We start from the raw sequence: 17,473 nt of genomic DNA on the forward strand, positions 1-17,473 counted from the left end.
GAATTGGTAAAGGTGGCTTAACCAGAAACGAGCGAAGTAAATACTGCTAGTACTGGGTATTTTGTTGTTGTTGATATTGATGGACTTTTTTTTCCCAGTCTTCTAGTTCGGGACGCTTTCCCGCCGGTGCCGAGTTGCCCTGCGAAAAAGTAAAGGTCTTTTTTTTTTCCTTTTCGGCGAGCTGCGGGTGGAGGTGCCGGTGGTGCCACTAATTCAGCCTAGTTTAATTTCTACTGAGAGAGTTCTCCACTGTGCCGGGCCAGTCAGTCAGTCACTCGCTCCATCAGGGATTTTCGTTTCTTCTTTTCCTTTTTTGTTTTTCTTTTGGTTCCAACGTTCCGCTGAACATCATAGGGGAAAATCAGTCGCAGAAAGAAAGAACAAGAGAAGATAACTGCAGCAGAGAAAAATCCTGTTCCCAACTACATCCTGCATCAAACAAAACCTGCATTGTAAGCAGCAGCAGTCGATGTTCCAACAAGAATATGTAGTACCCTCACAGTCCTCCGAACCGTAAGAGCCTGCTTGTGAAAGGCGCATGTCCAGGCTTATCTTGCATCGCAAGGTCTCTCATCGTCTCTCTTCTCACCTCGCATGATTGGTGCCCTCAAAGCCACACCACTTCACCGCATTTTTCCTTTCCCAGGCGCTCGTTAGCTTGAAAAGGATCGGCGAATGTGATGCCAATAATTCCTCTCTTTCTTTTCCTCTCCGGACTGCGGCGCTTGCAATGCGAACGGCCTCTCATTGGAGCCGGACCAACGCCTGCGCCTCGGCTTTTCCAAGCAATCATTCCGGTCTGATATGGCTTGATCATTCATACTTTTGCAACTCGCTCCTCGTAGGTTTTAACCTTGGGTCTAATTCTGCCGTTTCCCCCCTCCCTCATTGATTGTGCCATTATCAGTGGTCATCCACACCCACCTCATCCTTTGCCCCCCCATCGAGGAGCGGGTGAGGTGAGGAAAAATCAAATCTGTAGGTAGAAAAGTTGTGTCCCCGGGCAATGGCATCATGGCGCGACCCTCCCAAACCAAAAAATCAAAATCAAAACAAATCCTTACTAGGCAGAAGGGGGAAAAACTGGAAATCACTGTGACAACTGCAGCTGCCCCGCCAACTGACCGGGCTAATTAACGGCCATCCTTACACTAGAAGGAGTAGACTAGATAGATAGTCAGTCATCCTGGGTCCCCATCGGTCTTCCGTGGGGACCGCAGAGTATTACAGTATTATTATTATTTACTGGGAAGAATTAGATAGTTACTAACTACCAGTACTACTAAGCAAGTAACTGACGGGTGCTGGTACTGGGTTGCTGGTGCTATTCTTGTCTTGTCTTGTCCTGTCCGTACGGCGCTGCTCCGTCCTACCAGTAATTTTTTTTTCTCCTCCTCCTCCTCCCCCTCTTCCCAATCTCTCCCTCTCCAACCTTTTGATTAGAATTTCCCCTCTCTCTTCCCAATCTTCTCTTTACTTTTACTTTACCTCTCTCAGCATCCATCGCTGTTTGTTTGTACCCCCAAACAAAAGAGTCATTCTTATCAAAGCTATCTTCCCATCTCTCCCCACCCCCCTCCAATCTCGTCCTCATCTCTCCGCTGCCCCTCCAAGACATCCTCCCCCCTCCCCTTACCTCCTCACTCCTCATACACCTTTCAATTCCACCTCGGGAGGGCGCTGTCTTGTCCTACCACGCCGTTTGCCGTCTGATCGCCTGTATATTATTGCTTTTCCAGTCCATTGATATCCTTGCGGTGGCCCGTCGTCTGTTCTTGTCTTGATACCTCCAAGACTCTCGGAAAATCACAACAACAACAACAAAAAAGCCTAGTCGAGTCCAGCGTCTTACAGTTCTATCTTCCTCTTTTTCTTCTGTTTGCGTCTGTTGCATCTTAACGACTGTTACGACCTTTTATGACCACAATGGCCCACCCCGCTGGTGAGACCGTCACAATCTCTGTCCGTCGTCCGATTGACGATCCCGTCTTCGTGGCCGGCACTTTCTCCGAGCCGCAATGGGAGCCCCTCGAACTGAGCTCCAAGATGGTGGATACCGAACCGGATGAGGAGGGATTGGTTTCGACAGAATATCTTTTCTACCGCGAGTTGGAGCTGTCGCCTGGTCAATATCAATATAGATTCCGCGAGGGCGCTTCCGGCCCGTGGTTCCACGACGAGGCTGTCAAACACGGTACGCTTGAACCTTCTTACCCCCGACATTGCATCATCGCGCAACCCATCTGAAGCTGACAAACTTACTTGCAACTACAGCCGCAGGGGAAGGAGGTCTGGTGAACAACTTTCTCACCGTCGGACCGAGCGGAGATGCCGCCGCAGAGATCGAGGAAGCCGCGCCGAAAGAGAACGGCGTCAATGGGGCCGCTGAACATGCTGCCCCCGTACAGGAACCCGTCGTCGAGGAGAAGCCGTCCGAGCCGGTCCCCGAGCCGGAAGAAAAGAAGGATGCTGAAGTGACGGAGCCTGCCACCAACGGTGTCGCGGCACCTGAAGTCAACGGAACGGAATCCGCCGAGCAGACCTCCGACTCCAAGCACGAAGACGTTACGACGGAGAAGGCCGACGAGGCGACGGAAACACCTGTTGAGAGCCAGCCCGCACCAAAGGAAGCGGAAGAGGTTCCAGCTGCCCCCGCCGTCACCGAGGAGGTGAAGCCTGAATCTGACGTCCAGGTCAAAGCTGAGGAGCAACCCGAGACTTCGACAGAGAGTGCCACCGTCGCCGACACCGAAAAGGCCGCCGAAGAGCCTAAACACACTGAGGTTACGGAGGAAATCACGTCGAAGCCCGCAGAGTCTGCTCCAGAGCCCGCAGCGGAGGAATCGACTCAGGCTGAGGTTCCGGGAGAGCAGCCCGTCGTGGAGGAAGTACCCCCCGAGGTTGCTGCCAAGGATGTTGCTGCTGAACCTGCTGTTGAAGAACCGGCCCGTGAGGGACCTGCCGCCGAGAAGCCGACGGAGTCTACTGTTGAAGAAGCTACTACGCAGGAGGCCCCCAAGGAAGAGTCCGCACCAAAGGAACCGGAGACCCCCGCTGCCGAGACGACTACCGAATCTACCGCACAAGAGCCTACAAAGGAAGTGGAAGAGGTGAACACTACCGCTACCGAGACTGCCACTGAGGCTGCTCCCGAAGAGCCTGCGAAGGAGTCGGTTACAGAAGAAACAGCGGAAGCGCCCAGCACCGAGGTTCCGGCTACCGAGCCCGCTACGGAGGAACCTGAGCAGGAGGTCGCCAAGGAGGAAGTCAAGGCCGAAGAACCCGCCGAGGTAACCCCTGCTGTGGAGCCCACCGTCGAAGAGCCCTCGAAGGAAGTGACCAAGGAGGAATCTACTTCGGAGCCCTCGACTGCTGAGCCTGCCACGGAAACCACGGACAAGGCCACCACTGAAGAGGCTCCTGTGGAATCTGCACCTGTCGAGGAGCAGGCCAAGGAATCCGTTATCGACAAGGACGCTGTGGAGCAGCCCGCTGAGGAATCCGCCGCCCCTCAACCTTCCGAAGCCCCGGTCGAAGAATCTATCCCCGAGAACACCGTTTCTGAACAGACAGCGGAGGTGGCTACCGAACCTGTCACCGAGACCCCAGTTGCTGATGAGCCCACTGAACCGGCTGCGGAAGAAGCGCACGCTGAGCCTGCTGCGGAGAAGGTTGAGGAGCTCAAGACAGAAGAGCCTGCTGAACAAAAGGCAACTGAAGGTGCAGCTGAAGCTTCGATCGAGACAGAGGAAAAGACTGCCGAGCCCGCAGAGGAGCACATTACAGAGGCAACCGCCGAAATCGCCGAGCCACCGGTCACGGAGAAGCCGACAGAGGAGCCCGCTGAGCAGGTCACGGAAACCGCAGAAGAGGTTGCCAAGGAGGAGCCTATCCAACAGGAGTCTTCTAACGAGCCTGTTACCGAACAGGCTGCTGTTGATGCTCCGGCTGAAGAGACTACGGAAACCCCTGTCGAGGAGGTAGCGACTGAAACTGTTGCAGAAGAGGCACCTGTCGAGACTTCGACCACGGAGGCGGCTGAAGAAGCTGTTAAGGTTGACTCGGCTGTCGAAGAACCGGTGGCTGAGAAGCCTGCCGCAGAAGAACCTGCTGTCGAGGCTTCCGTTCCAGAGACGGCTGAGGAGTCTCCCAAGGATATTGCTGCGGAGGAAGTAGTGGCTGAGGTAGTTGCGGAAGAGCCCGCTGCTGAGACCGTCGCTTCGGAGACTGTTGAAGAGACCGCCCAGCCTGCAGTTGAGGAACCGGCCACGGAGACTTCAGCCAAGGATGTTGTTGAAGAGCCTGCTCAGGAGCCTGCTGCTGAAGCCACCGCTACAGAGGCCGAGGTATCTGCCCAGCCAGCTGCTGAGGAGCCGGCTGCTGAGAAGCCTGTTGTCGAGGAGCCCGCCCCTGAAGCCACCACGCAGACCGAGGAATCCGCGCCGGAGCCTGTCGTCGAACAGACTGCTCAGGAGACCCAGGCCGAGGACGTCGAGCAACCGGCTGTTGAAGAGCCGGTCGTCGAGGAACCTGTGGCCGAGAAGACGGTTCAGGAAGAAGAACCCGTCAAGGAAGACGAGCCTGAAGTGACGGTTGCACATGAAGAGACTCTGAAGGAGGAAGTCCCGGCTCCCCAGGAGCCTGCTCATGAAGAAGCTGCTCCTGCAGTCCCCGAGTCGCAGGAGACTGCTGAGGTCGCTGCTGAAGAGACCAAGGAGGCGGTTGCTGAAGAGCCTGAGCACGCAGCTGAAGCTCCGGCTGCTGAAGAGCCGGTGAAGGAGGAAGTCGTCGCGGAGACCAAGCCTGAAGAATCCCTTCCTGAGGAATCCACTAAGGAGCCTACCGCGGAGGAGCCTACTGTGCAAGAATCCCAGCAGACCGAGGAGCCCATTGAGGACACCGTCGCGGACGAGTCGACGGACGAGTCCTCCAACTTGGCTGAGTCTACTGTCGCTACGACTGCTGGAGATGAGATCGTTTTTGACAACCAGTCGACCAAGGAAACCGAGCCAGTCACCGAAGAGCTTGTCGAGGAGTCTGTTAAGGAGGCTGTGGAGGAGCCTGCTGTCGAGGAACCTGTTGTCGAGGAACCTGCTGTCGAGGAGCCTGCGGTCGAGGAACCTGTCAAGGAAGTCGTCGCTGAAGAGCCTGCTGCCACGGAGCCTGTTGTCGAAGTGCCTGCGGTCGAGGAACCTGTTAAGGAGGCTGCCGAGGAGCCTGCTGCCGAGGAGCCTGCTGTCGAGGAGCCTGCTGTCGAGGAGCCTGCTGTCGAGGAGGCTGCTGTTGAAGAGCCTGCTGTTGAGGAGGCTGCTGTTGAGGAGGCTGCTGTTGAGGAGGCTGCTGTTGAGGAGGCTGCCGCCACGGAACCTGTTACCGAAGGACCCGTCGCCAAGGAAGCTGTCGAGGAGCCTGCCATCGAGGAACCTGCTGTCGAGGCGCCTGTTCTTCATGAGGCCGAAAAGGAGACTGCTGAGGAGCCGGTTGCGGAAGTTGCCCAAGAACATGCGGCAGCTGAGTCCGTCCCTGAGCACTCTGAGAAGGAGGCCGTTGCTGAGGCTGCAGTTGCGGCAGTTGCAGCAGTCGCCGCGGCGGAGGTTGTCGACAAGGTTGCTGAGCCAGCTGTTCAGGAGCCCGTTGCTACCGAACCGGTTGTCGAGACCGCAACCGTTGAAGCTACTGAGGCTCCGGTTGAGAAGGAGGTTGCTGCCGCAGAGCCTACTCACGAGAGCCACGAAGAAACGGTCAAGGCCGAAGAGGCACAGGAGCAGAAGGCTGCGGAGGAAGCTGTCGTACAGGTTGAGGAACAGGTTACCGAGCCGGTGCATGCGCCTAAGGATGAACCGGCTGCAGTTGAGACTGTTGTCGAGCCTGCTGCTACCGAGGAAGCCCCGAAGGCCGAAGTTGCTGAGGCTGTTAGTGTCGAGAAGGAGGAACCTGTCCAGGTTGAAGCTGTCAGTGAGCCGGCCCCGGCTGAGCCTGAAGCCAAGGAAGCGCCTGTGCCTACCGAGGTCGAGGCTCCTGTCGAGGCCAACATTGTGACAGCACACGAAGAGCCTATTCCTGAGACGGCCAAGGAGGCCGTTCCTGAGGAGTCTGCCAAGGATAGCATCTTTAGCCCTGAGGTTCTTGGCGCAGGTGTCGCTACTGTTGCTGCCGGTGCTGCCATTACCGCCGGAGTGTATGCAGCCACTCACCAGGATCACGAAGCTGTTCCTGAGCCCGTTGAGCCCAAGCAAGTTCCCGTCCAACCTGAGACCACAGATAAGGCAGTCGTCGCCGAAAACAAGCCTACCGAGCGTAAGCACCTCTCAAATCCTGCAGCGAATCAGCTGGAAATCACCCAATATGGAGCTGACCCTGTCACAGCAGTTACCGAGGCACCTTCTACCGAGCAGCCTTCTGCATCCACCCAACAGCCCCATGTCGAAGACGATGCCGAAGACCAGACCAAGAAGGCTTCCGAGCCCCAGCCCGCCACCGAGCCCTCCGCGCCGTCCGAGAATGCCGCCGACAAGGCAGTTGCCACCAAGGGCGACGAGGAAGATCGTGCCCAAAGTCAAAACCGGTCAGTCACAGCTGTTTCTCTGAACCGTAAACATGACAGCTGGTTTAAGACCATCCTTCGGGCTGTGTTCACCAATTTCTTTGGGGCTATTTTCTCGCCGTTCCGTCGCCGTGGAAGGAACAACCAGTAGAATTGTGTCGGGTGTTGAAGACCGAGACGTTTATTGTTCATGATTGTGGTTGCCAAAGCTAATATGGTTCAGGAATCTGTTCTTGATGAGCGTTTTTGCTGCACCATTGCTAGCATTTGTTTGGCATGCATATACCCGATGATTGTTCGAAGTTGCCGAGTTTGCGCGCCCACCAGTTTATCCATCGATTCCCCTGTATTTGGTATTCTGCTGTCGAGCTGTTTCGCTCTCCTCTCAAATTGTCTGAATTATTGATTCCGCATTTTTAATTGTTCATTCTTTTTGTCAGATTGGTAGTAGTTCTGTTGCAGTTTTCTGCCAGTATGTAATGATGTGCATGATGATATGATATAATGATATGATTATAGAAATACTTTGAGAATTTTTAACTAGTAGACGTGTAGGACCTGTCCTAGTCCTTAACTTAGCCTATAAAGGTTGGTTGTTGCTCTCGTGTCTGTATGCTGAGAGCTACTCCATCGTAGGAATCTCCAATAACCACCCCTTTGAATTATCCCCCTAGCGCCCTAATTTACGTTGAAAAACAGTAGACTCTCGAGAAAGAACCTCGTTTTACCTTAAAAACACCACTCTCACATGCCCAATATTAGACCACCTACACATGAAGGAAATCAAGATCAAGCAGACGTTGTACTTTCTCCTTCCCCGAACCCTATGATCTATAGACATCATCCAGATACAAAATATGATTCTTGCGACCTCTGAGTATTCAACTACAAGCCCAGTCTCTAATATAAGCTCCTATATAAACAGACACATCCATCTCCCTTAGCCCATTCCTCCAGCACATCTCACCCCTCACCCCTCACCCCTCACACCACCCCAAACCTATAACCCTACAGAGCACATAGTAGAAACAAAGATTCACACGGATTCACCACCTCCTCATCCCTCCCAGCCACTCTCTCCCAAACTCACCAGCTATATCAAGCATACTCAACTCAATCCCAAGTCCAGAGCTCATTCACTGCCCCCTATCAACCACCCATATCCCCCCAAACCCACAGCAGTAGAAACAAGTAACACCAGCGCTCACATAGCATGCAAACATGCATACAGACAAAACACATCTGCATACATCTACTAGAGAATGTTGTTTACCGACTACTCGTTTTCCTCATCTCGTATCATTCATCCATCTTCGTGTTGTACTGCATTCTGTCGCGTCTCGTTTCGATTTTCATCTTCACGATACGCCATCATCACGAATCGAGATACTGGGATAGAACTTACTACCACTACTAACGTTACGCTGTGCTTTGCTTTGCTTAGTCGTCGATACGCACGCACATCGCATCATTCAAGATCCCCCCTTTGCTCATAGCTTAGTCGTCAATGCGTCCTGCTGTGATTTACCGTGCCACGTTCCTTTTGATCCTTTTTCGTTCCGCTCAGCTCTGGCAGCGTCTGCGTGAACGGGCGAACGAGAAGTTTAGGGATAAGGAAGGGAAGGAGCCCAATCTTTGAGTTTGAGTTGAATTGGTTTGGTTGGGAAAGGTAGAGTATTATCTTCTTCTTCTTCTTGTGATTCAGAAATCATGCTAGGATTGAGGAGTCAGACTGCTCACTCATGCTAGATACAGAGCCCGGTTCCATCCATTGATCAGACTTGATTAAGCTGGTGAGTTGTTCATCTATCCTAGGGAACTTGAATCAATAAAGAAGGAAATAAAGAGAGAAGGAAGTAAAAAGACACAGCTAACCATACTTAGCATACTGCTTCTTCATCATGTCGGTCAATGAGGGAAATGCGTGGGCTCTGCGACGGGCCAAGGAGAGAGAACAGATGAGATTGAGCGGTGATACCGAGCAGGGTAGTCTTTCCTCGATGAAAAGTGGTATGTGTGCTTCTTCTTTTCTTCATCTCATACTGCAGGTAAAAGAAGGGAATAGAGAAAGAAAGCTAACATAAAGAAACAGTCAAAACGATCTCGCCAGAACTCGGCAAGTTGGACTTCGACTCCGACCTTGCTCTACCAATGCCAAATCCTCGAACTGCTCGAGCCAACTCGATCGTAAACGACACTCCCCCTAGCTTGCCTACCAGTGGAAGCGGGAGTGGAAGTCTCTGGAGCAGAAGCATTCCTAAGAAACGCTCGTTCACTGAACCGGGTCGTTTGGCAGCGGCGGCAGCATCAACATCAGCGACTGGTGAGAAAAAGTCGGAGAAGAAATCAACCTTCAAGGCTCTCAAGGCCAAGCTCAGTTTCAAGGATCTAAAGAAGGAGTTTCGCAAGGAGGTCCCACCGGCAAGTACGATGCCGAAAATCACTATCCTCCGGGACGATTCTTCTTCTTTAGATTCTTTCGCTGCAAAGGGGAACAATTTCGAAGTCGAGAGGCTGTACACTCCCAGACCTAGGGTTATGGAGGTGGGTTCGGGGTCATCGTCGCTATCACGAAAGTCAAGTGTGATACGGTTGGATGATTGTTTGAAGGATTTCGATAAGGCGTCGGATTCTTCTGTGCGTACGCCCATGAAGGATGGTGGTGGTGGTGAAGGCGCTAGATTCAAACACTCGCTCATCCACAGCAATGAAGCGGAAGAGGGACATACTTCGACTCTGCTCGATGCCGTTCTCCTGAGCGGATCGTCACCAGCTGCCCGTACAGGAGAGCTCAGAAATAGCAGACTGCCAGAGGTCGTCAGTACACCTCAACGCGCATGCAGTTATGCAGCTGAGCCAGCGTCTCCCAAGAGTGCGCCATCCACGGTCCGCGAGAGCGAAGCTGCACGCACGTACTCCCCATCGGTGTATGAGACGATCTTGTCTGATAGAACGTCCGATCTGCCACGTCGCGATCACGGGGTGACCAGCATAGAGGAAGTCATTTCGCTCACGCCAACCCGGGACAGTGATTCGTCCGTCAAGAAAGGTTCCGACACCCGTCTGTCGGCATTGACGTCTCCTGCGTCGACGTTCCTCGCCGGTCCTGATGGCTCGTCTAGCGAATACGTTACCACTCAGGTCCCCGTCGATAGAGCGCAGCTTCTGGGTTCCACTGGTCGGGGTGGCTTCGCCCCTACGCCGCCAGACCCAAGTTATCAAAACACGGCAGCGCTGGAGGAGCAACTTGCTTCGCACGTAGAGCAGCTCCATTTCCACGTGCAGCATGCGGCCAGTAAACTCGTCAAGACGTTCGAGGACAAAAACGCCTGGCACATGGACCAAGTTCTTCGCCATGTGGACACAATGGTTGACCTAGCTCAGGCCATCAACAAGAAAGCGGCTGCTCAGACTGAGCTACTGAAGGAGGCGCAGACGGCCGTTGCGGATGTCAGGGCTCATATCGACACGCTGCGACGCGAAGTGCGCGTCATCAAGTCGAAAATCATCACTGCCATCCACGAGGAAATTGGCAAGCTCAGGTACGACCTCCAAGAGGAGGGTACGCTTGGCCCTGGCAACCCAGCTTCTGAGGGCATCTTGACCCCCAGTGCTGGGCTGCAGGGCCCGTCGATTCCTTTGATGGTGAACCGAGACTTGAGCGCGCAGGATGATGGGAGGGACAAGTTGCTGCCAAGAAAGGAAGATGGGAAGTATGGTGAGAAGAAGAAGAAGACGAAGAACGAGCAAGAGGAAAATAAAGAAAGAAAACAAGCAGCCCCGTCGAGCGTGTTACGCAGTGCCAATCTTGTGAATAGCTCGTCCTCCGCTTACCTGAGCGTCAGAGACCCTCAGCACCAAATCACTGAAAAGCGAGTTGCCTGGAAAGATGACTTTGAAGACGCTTCAGGATCCCCCACTCCCAAAGCATCTACTTTCCTCGATCTGCCAGACCTGCTCGTGCCAGCAATCGAACAAGCCGAAGCCTTACTCACATCTGCTGCACAGCCCAAGATGGACAAACCTGCACCCAAACGCAGCTTCTTCAACCTACTTCGTCACCGTGACAGTGATAGTAACGCCAGCCGCACGCAGGAGAACAAACCTCAACCTGTTGACAACAACAAGGCACAGGACAAACTTACCACCCCCAATCCCAGCAACGATCCAAGCCTGGACCCCAGCACCATCCATCCAGTCCTACGCACCCCCGAGCAAAGCAAAATCCTCGCCGAGCGCGACCTCGAACGCATCCGTCTCGAAAAGCACCAGCTGGCCATGCTGACAACTCCAAGTCCCACCCCTGCTCGACGTCCCGGCGTGCTCAAGCTATCGAAATCTCACTCTTCAATCGGTGGTGGTGGCACTTCGACCCCTGAGAGTACCTCCTCCTCACCTCCTACTTTGCACGGCTGGCCTCTCCCAGACGTTTACAAGAATAGGCTGCCTGCTGTGCCATCTCGCAGCTTGAACTCAACTCCCCAGCAGCAGCAGCAGCAGCAGCAGCAGGGCTTCGATAACCCGTACCCGATTTTCAGACACCCTGTTCCTGCCTCGGCTGCGTCTGTTTCAATTGGTTCTACTACTACTGATACTACTCCTGTCGGGTTCTCGCCTTCGCAGGGTGGTAGTGGTAGTCGTACTGGTGGTCCTCCTCCCAGACCTCGCCGTCCGCCTCCGCTTCCGCTTGAGCTGATTTCCTCCAATACTACTACTACTACTGTTAGTATTGGACGGAAGAGAGAGGGGTCTGGTAGACATCGGAGTGGGACGTTGGAGAGGGTCGACGAGTAGAGTTGAACAAGTGATGGGTTGGTGACGAAAGTATGATTGATGATAGTGGAATGGCTGGCTGAATGGCTGAACTGTCAGTCAAGTCTCAGTCAATTACTACTTTGTTTTCTTTTCCTTATGAGGTGGACGAGGTCATGACTTTATGATTTATTGAGGTTTATCATGACGAGCGATGGTATGCTTCTTTTTTGCTTTGTCGTTGACAGCTGATTGAGTGGGCATTATGAGATAATTGACGGGATTGAGGTGAGGTGTCAATGGTGTTTTAGGGGCATATTTCTGAATTCGGAGTTGGAGGAAAAGGAAGCTAAGAAAGGGAGTTCTCTGAGTTTCTCATTGTTTCATTTTACCGGGTATCGGATACTCTATGGGAATGGTGAACAGATAATGATAATGATGATGAATAAAAGAAGATTCAAAAGAAAAGTGGAATAAAGGCGTAAGTTAGATAAATTTGACCCGCTAATTAAAAACAATGACTCTATTTCCGCGTCGCAATCATCTTCTCTACATCCAACGCAGCATCCCGAACCTGAGGACAGTAATGCTGGCGCAACAACTCTCCCTCCCAGATCGTGCCCGCGAAGACATTAGTCGCCTCGATATCGGTAGCGTACGCATTGAACACACCGTCTCCCTTGCGCTCATCACTGTGCCACAGTGAGGAGATGCGGCGTGCATTATGCTTGGCCACCTGATTCATGAGCGACAGTGTCGCGAGGGCGGACTTCTCGGGCAGCTGGAGCGAGGATGTCATCAGGCGCTTGGAGAAAGAGCCTAGGCGGACGGGAGGGGGCATTCCGTGTGCGCGGGAAATAAGAGTAGATTGCAAGCAGCGAAGGAGCAGAACCATGGGCGTTTGGAAGTTGACCTTCTTCCTGGATCGGTGGGCCGGGTTTGCTTCGGGGGAGTTGGGGTCGGGGAGGCGGAGGGATTTGTCAGGGTTGAATTCGACGTCAGGATTGATGGAGAGGTTGTACAGAGAGCGGTAGAGGTGTTTGACGAAGAAACTCAGGTCCAGGTGGAGTGTGCTGGCGGCTTTGCTGGCGTCTTGTCCTTCCAGGAGGGCAAAGGCTGTGACGGTACAGAGGAGGGCCTCGCGCTGAGCGTCGCGTGTCGTGGCTGGCTCCGCTTCATTGGTTTCGTCTGTCTCCTCCTCTTCTTCCTCCTCCTCGGCTCGATCGGCGTGACCGATCAGGTCCTTGAGTGCTTCCAGCAAGTCACCGAAGAAGTCCTGGTTGATCAGGTGGGCGTACTTGGCCAGACCTTCGAGGACGGGGCCCATGAGCTTGGGGATGCGGAGCTTGAGGATTCGGAAGTAGACGCCGAAGACGAGCTTCAGCGTTTCTGCTTGGTTCTTGTCTCTCTCCTCGTGGGAGACCAGGGCGTCGGCCTCCTTCATGTCCTTCTCGACCGCTTTGCGCTCCTTTTGAACCTTGCGTTCCCGCTTGGTGCGGAACTCGCGCTTCTGCTTGGGCTTCTTGCCGAATTGCGGGGTCTCCTCTTCTTCTTCGCGATCGATTCTGTCTCTTGACGCCTTGCGGGAGAATTCGGACAGCAAACGGAGGTGGAGGAAGGTATCCAGGACGGTCTCGTTGATGCGGAATTCCTTCGCCTTCATCATCTTCGACAGCAGACGGACTGCCTCGAGTGATACGACTCCGTCCTCGTCCCTTATGAAAACCTCCTCCATTGTCTCGCGACATTTGACGAAATCGGCATCGACTTGTTTCCGGGCGAGGCGGTTGACGAGGATCTTTAAGAGCTCACCACGGAAGTTGAAATGCGCCACGGAAAGGAGAAGGTTGCAGGCGCAGTTGATCGCAATGCTCTTGAGGCCAGGGTCCACCTGGGGTCCGTCCTTCTTGGCTGGTTTCGTGAGTTCCACCAGCTTCTGGATGTAATGCTTGTAGTTCGACAGGAGAGATTGTTCGAAGGTCCGTAGCTTGCGCACTTCCTTGGAGATTTTCGCGGACAGGTCTTCGTCGCCGAGGGGTCGAATTCGGTAGCCAGGAATAACGTCCTTGTACACTGCGGCCTGGGCGGCCAAGGCCAGTTTCTTGATCGCAACATGTTCTCCCCTCTCCATGATTTCGGCCATTGTCTTGAAGAGCGGCATGTTCTCTTCCGGATCTTCGTTGATTAACGTAGCAAGTCGCGCAAGTTCCTCCTTGGTCTGGATGATTTGCAGCTTCAATGGGATTTTCGGCTTCTCTTCTTCAACCTCTTCCTCATCTTCATCGGAATCCGCATCCTCCATATCCTCGTCGTCATCGGTACCCAGAAAGCTGTCGGAGTCTTCAGCCTCTGCCTCAGGTTCCGGTTCCGCCACATTTTGTAGACCTTCCGCGGTCTTGATAGGCAGTCTCGTTTGTTCCTTGTCCTTCTTGCCCAATTTGCGCGGGCGCTGCTCATAGTCTTGTTCAAGGTCCCACTCGGCGGCATTGCTGTAGAAGTCGCTGGCAGACGCACCACCGGAGGATTTGGAGCCACGCTCCTCATCTCCAGGAGGGCTCACCCGTCTCCGTTTAGTCGTACGTGCAGGAGCCATTTCGCGGTGCCTGGGGTATATTCTGGGGTGTGGTAGCGGCAAGATGTTTGCGCGGGTTGACTGTCCGAAACTTTTTTTCTGCGGTGCCAAGACCTGGACGCTAAAGGCGGCCGCTCCACCTTGTCTAGAATTTTTGTTCCCGCGGAGCTTCGACTTACAAAGGCTGCATCGCAATCGCGTCTGGAAATTTTCCTGCGCTTTTCTGCTTGTTGATATTCTATTCAGTTTTCGCATTCAGTGCAGTGAACTGAAATAGTCTCCCAAGATGCGTCAACTCACCGAAGGTAGGTGCAACCATCTCCGTCTGTTGTGATTCTTGCGCATGGGTTCTCATATCGTTTCTGCATAGAGGAAACCCGGACTCTGTTCGAGAAGTTGGCCAATTACACTGGAAGGAGTCTTAACAACCTGATCGCTCCTCCTTCTGCCTCCGAAGATGCCAACGACCGCTATGTTTTCCGTCTCCACGGCAGCAGAGTATACTACCTGAGACTTTCCCTGGCGAACCTCGCAACCAGCATCCCTCGCGCCAACCTCCTCACCCTCGGAACCTGCATCGGAAAGTTCACCAAGACCGGAAAGTTCAGAATTCAGCTTACGGCTTTGGATGTCCTCGCTCCCCATGCGCGCTACAAGGTGTGGATCAAGCAGAACGGTGTGATGCCGTTCCTCTATGGCTCCAACGTGGCCAAGGCCCACGTCGGAAGATTCAGCGAGGACTGCCCGGAGAATGCGGGTGTCATTGTTATGGACATGAATGATACGCCATTGGTAAGAGGCCCTTGGCTGGATTGAGGTAACCAAGGCTGATAGACAATAGGGATTCGGTGTGACTGCCCGGTCGAGTGCTGAGACCCGGAGACTGGAGCCCACAGCCAACGTGGTATTCCGTCAGGCAGATATTGGAGAGTACCTGAGAGAGGTAGGTTGACGAAGTGTCATATCCACTGTATCAAATTGCTAACTTTCCCCTAGGAAGATACTCTGTTTACGACCTAAGCCAAAGCCTTGCATACGCGGGATCAAACATGGGAGATTCATACTAGATACCTGGGCATTCTCGCAGGAGTTCTGGAGTCGTCTGTCTGTACATTTAGAAAAGTGTTTCTCAATTCACCTTATCCATCTATTATCTCATGATATTTTCTGTGATTTCGGCTCTGCTGGACATTCGTAGCTTGATAAAAGTAGGCTAAACCATTACAGATATTGCTGGATCCCGTATAATAATGTGTAGCAAGCCAATTCCACCGAATGGCAGGCGTAAGTGGTGGTGTTGGGAAATGTGATGTGAAGCTGGCAGAATATTAGAATATTAGATGCGGGGCACGTGCACGGGCACCTCTCACTCAGCGAGCTCGATTCGGAGATGTGAAGTTTCCCCATCCAGTCATTCCAGCAGCCGATTAACAGCACTTCTGTATATTTCCTCACCTTGCAGCCAGTGAGCTTACAGCCACCGAACTTTCACATCTGTACTCTCTCGTTCGCTTCCTAACGAGCCCCTACACCTCCCTCCATCTGCCAATATCTTCCCCGCAGGCCACTGCCTGCCTCACCCCACCATGCCGCCTTACTCTACTGCTCAGAAGCAATGTATAATGCAATTCGTGAACCTCACCCAAGCCAAGGACGCAGTAGCTGCAAAGGTATACACTGTCTCATTGCTTCTTTTGCCCTTCTTTCGGCAGATGCCATATCGCCCAACCAGCCTTATCTGCGCTCATCACGTGTTCCTCCATGACTGACTTGTCGCATGCATATAGTTCTTGAAAGCATCTCGCTGGAATGTGGAACAAGCTCTTGATGCGTGAGTATATTTTTTTTGTGCTCTATTCTCCTTCTCTTTACACTTGATGGCTATGCTATCGCGTTTCCACTCTTACGGCCGCGGTCCAAGGGACCTGGTCATCTTATACCTCGCTTGGTTATTTCAATACGTTAGGCCTGGCGTCGTCTCATCTGTCTGTATCCCTCGTCCGGCGGGACTGAATCAAGGTACTGTTAGGTGTTGGTGCAGGCTGTCCTGAAACACCTCATTGTTCAACTATGAATACATGCCGTCCGGCGGATACAGCTGAAGACGTAAATCTGACGCTGTCAGATGTCACTCTATCGCATGCGATGTGCAGTAAATCGACTGTCGATTGAGGCTTTGTCATCTCTGAAAGCTTCTTCTCCGGCAGCTTCAGACAAGAGACCTCCACAAGCGTGTAGTATGTCTGTTATCAAATTTCGACACCGATATCGTTCAGCCAGATTTGTCTACACATTACCTGGCATCCGTGCGCTTAGAGAATCTGCCTTGAGGTCTATCTCCCAGTTACCTAGTGGTCAAAAGAATACTGCTCTTGCAGGATGCCTAGCACAAAGCAGAAAGAACGGGACTTCTACATATGAGACCAACCCAGCCTGTGTGTTGAAATCCGAGCATGCATCAGAGTTTCACCCACTTTAGCACTCTCTACATCCTCTGCTTCATACACTCACCAACATATGATTCCAACCACTGATCTCAAACAGTCGCTAATTCCAACCTCACCTCCAGATACTTCCAAAGCTCCTCCGGTGCCGGCGGTAGCACATCCTCACTGAGCAAGATCTTCGACAGTTATCGAGGTTCGTCCACTCCCACCACCTTCCTTATTACAACCCAAACTAACCTCCACCAGATGCCCCAGAAGACAACCCAGACGGGATCGGCATCGAAGGAGCGATGAAATACCTCGGCGACATCAAAGTCGGCCTCGACGAAGTAGCATGTCTAGGAATCGCCGAACTGCTCAAATCCCCCTCAATGGGCGAATTCACCCGCGAAGGCTTCATCAACGGCTGGAGAATAACTGGGTAGATACCTCCCCTCCATATCCACACATACATCCCCAGACAACAAACTAATATACATGGGGGGAAAAATATAGATCCGACACCCTCGACAAAATGATCGCCCACGCCGCAGACATCCGCGCGCGCATCCCCATTCAACCGGACCTCTTCCGGCGGGTGTACCGCTTCACCTTCCCACTCTGTCGCATGCAAGGCCAGCGGAACCTGCAGTTCGAGATCGCGGCGGAGCAATGGCGGCTGTTCTTCACGCCGCAGAATGGTGGGGTGCAGTGGAACACGGAGTCGACTCCGTGGTTGGATTGGTGGATTGAGTTCCTGGAGGAGAGGGGGAAGAGGCCCGTGAATAAGGATCTGTGGGAGCAGGTGGAGGTGTTTATGCGGAAGACGATGGAGGATGAGAACTTTGGGTGGTGGAGTGCGGATGGGGCGTGGCCGGGGGCGTTGGATGATTTTGTGGAGTGGGTGCAGAAGAAGAGGGGGGAGGATATGGAGGTTGAGTAGGTCTCTTGAATTCTATCATTCTTGATGTGGTATTTGACTAGTAGTCTACGACGACGGTTAGGTAGATACATGGGATGGGTTTATGATTATTACTATTACATGGTAAGGGATGGTGTAGGGAATCTTTATATCTTGGTATTTTGTTATCGGTATGAAACTATGGCGACAGTGATAGACAGAAGAGGTATGCAGCATGGTGGTTTGTGTCGCCAAGGAGAATAGAGAATAGAAACGAT

At 53.0% G+C, this 17,473-nt stretch overlaps 5 protein-coding genes across 5 annotated transcripts; 4 read left to right on the plus strand and 1 right to left on the minus strand.

The window, feature by feature from the left end:
- The first annotated feature begins 1,832 nt into the window (after nucleotides 1-1,832).
- On the plus strand, nucleotides 1,833-6,828 carry BO83DRAFT_58961 (PT repeat family protein). The gene is made up of 4 exons (XM_025537457.1): nucleotides 1,833-2,194; nucleotides 2,275-2,858; nucleotides 2,901-6,297; nucleotides 6,370-6,828. The coding sequence occupies exons 1-4, from the start codon at nucleotides 1,918-1,920 to the stop codon at nucleotides 6,693-6,695; spliced, it is 4,584 nt and encodes a 1,527-aa protein (XP_025387044.1). The 5' UTR covers nucleotides 1,833-1,917; the 3' UTR covers nucleotides 6,696-6,828.
- A 1,617-nt stretch (nucleotides 6,829-8,445) lies between these two features.
- On the plus strand, nucleotides 8,446-11,338 carry BO83DRAFT_447499 (uncharacterized protein; the record flags this gene model as incomplete). The annotated part of the gene is made up of 2 exons (XM_025536646.1): nucleotides 8,446-8,554; nucleotides 8,637-11,338. The coding sequence occupies 2 exons, from the start codon at nucleotides 8,446-8,448 to the stop codon at nucleotides 11,336-11,338; spliced, it is 2,811 nt and encodes a 936-aa protein (XP_025387045.1).
- A 441-nt stretch (nucleotides 11,339-11,779) lies between these two features.
- On the minus strand, nucleotides 11,780-13,903 carry BO83DRAFT_379448 (nuclear export protein Noc3). Its single transcript, XM_025531510.1, has one exon. It carries the CDS (start codon nucleotides 13,887-13,889, stop codon nucleotides 11,820-11,822), a length of 2,070 nt encoding a protein of 689 aa, XP_025387046.1. The 5' UTR covers nucleotides 13,890-13,903; the 3' UTR covers nucleotides 11,780-11,819.
- A 136-nt stretch (nucleotides 13,904-14,039) lies between these two features.
- BO83DRAFT_363283 (ribosome biosynthesis protein NIP7) lies at nucleotides 14,040-15,007 on the plus strand. Its single transcript, XM_025529563.1, has 4 exons — nucleotides 14,040-14,173; nucleotides 14,239-14,660; nucleotides 14,710-14,842; nucleotides 14,890-15,007. Exons 1-3 carry the CDS (start codon nucleotides 14,155-14,157, stop codon nucleotides 14,818-14,820), a joined length of 552 nt encoding a protein of 183 aa, XP_025387047.1. The 5' UTR covers nucleotides 14,040-14,154; the 3' UTR covers nucleotides 14,821-14,842; nucleotides 14,890-15,007.
- A 270-nt stretch (nucleotides 15,008-15,277) lies between these two features.
- BO83DRAFT_379449 (DCN1 family protein) lies at nucleotides 15,278-17,420 on the plus strand. The gene is made up of 5 exons (XM_025531511.1): nucleotides 15,278-15,538; nucleotides 15,656-15,699; nucleotides 16,438-16,508; nucleotides 16,562-16,736; nucleotides 16,811-17,420. Exons 1-5 carry the CDS (start codon nucleotides 15,455-15,457, stop codon nucleotides 17,235-17,237), a joined length of 801 nt encoding a protein of 266 aa, XP_025387048.1. The 5' UTR covers nucleotides 15,278-15,454; the 3' UTR covers nucleotides 17,238-17,420.
- Nucleotides 17,421-17,473: the final 53 nt, after the last annotated feature.

The sequence above is a fragment of the Aspergillus eucalypticola genome (assembly GCF_003184535.1).
Source record: "Aspergillus eucalypticola CBS 122712 chromosome Unknown BO83scaffold_16, whole genome shotgun sequence".
NCBI classification, from domain to species: Eukaryota; Fungi; Ascomycota; class Eurotiomycetes; order Eurotiales; family Aspergillaceae; genus Aspergillus; species Aspergillus eucalypticola.

Bases quoted from the DNA above. Each gene is read 5' to 3' on its own strand.
- BO83DRAFT_58961 (XM_025537457.1), top strand. From the start codon at position 1,918: ATGACCACAATGGCCCACCCCGCTGGTGAGACCGTCACAATCTCTGTC. The intron at 2,195-2,274 runs GTACGCTTGAAC...TTGCAACTACAG, and splicing joins CGACGAGGCTGTCAAACACG to CCGCAGGGGAAGGAGGTCTG. The intron at 6,298-6,369 runs GTAAGCACCTCT...CTGTCACAGCAG, and splicing joins CGAAAACAAGCCTACCGAGC to TTACCGAGGCACCTTCTACC.
- BO83DRAFT_379448 (XM_025531510.1), bottom strand. From the start codon at position 13,889: ATGGCTCCTGCACGTACGACTAAACGGAGACGGGTGAGCCCTCCTGGA.
- BO83DRAFT_363283 (XM_025529563.1), top strand. The intron at 14,661-14,709 runs GTAAGAGGCCCT...GATAGACAATAG, and splicing joins ACATGAATGATACGCCATTG to GGATTCGGTGTGACTGCCCG.
- BO83DRAFT_379449 (XM_025531511.1), top strand. From the start codon at position 15,455: ATGCCGCCTTACTCTACTGCTCAGAAGCAATGTATAATGCAATTCGTG. The intron at 16,509-16,561 runs GTTCGTCCACTC...AACCTCCACCAG, and splicing joins GATCTTCGACAGTTATCGAG to ATGCCCCAGAAGACAACCCA. The intron at 16,737-16,810 runs GTAGATACCTCC...GGAAAAATATAG, and splicing joins AACGGCTGGAGAATAACTGG to ATCCGACACCCTCGACAAAA.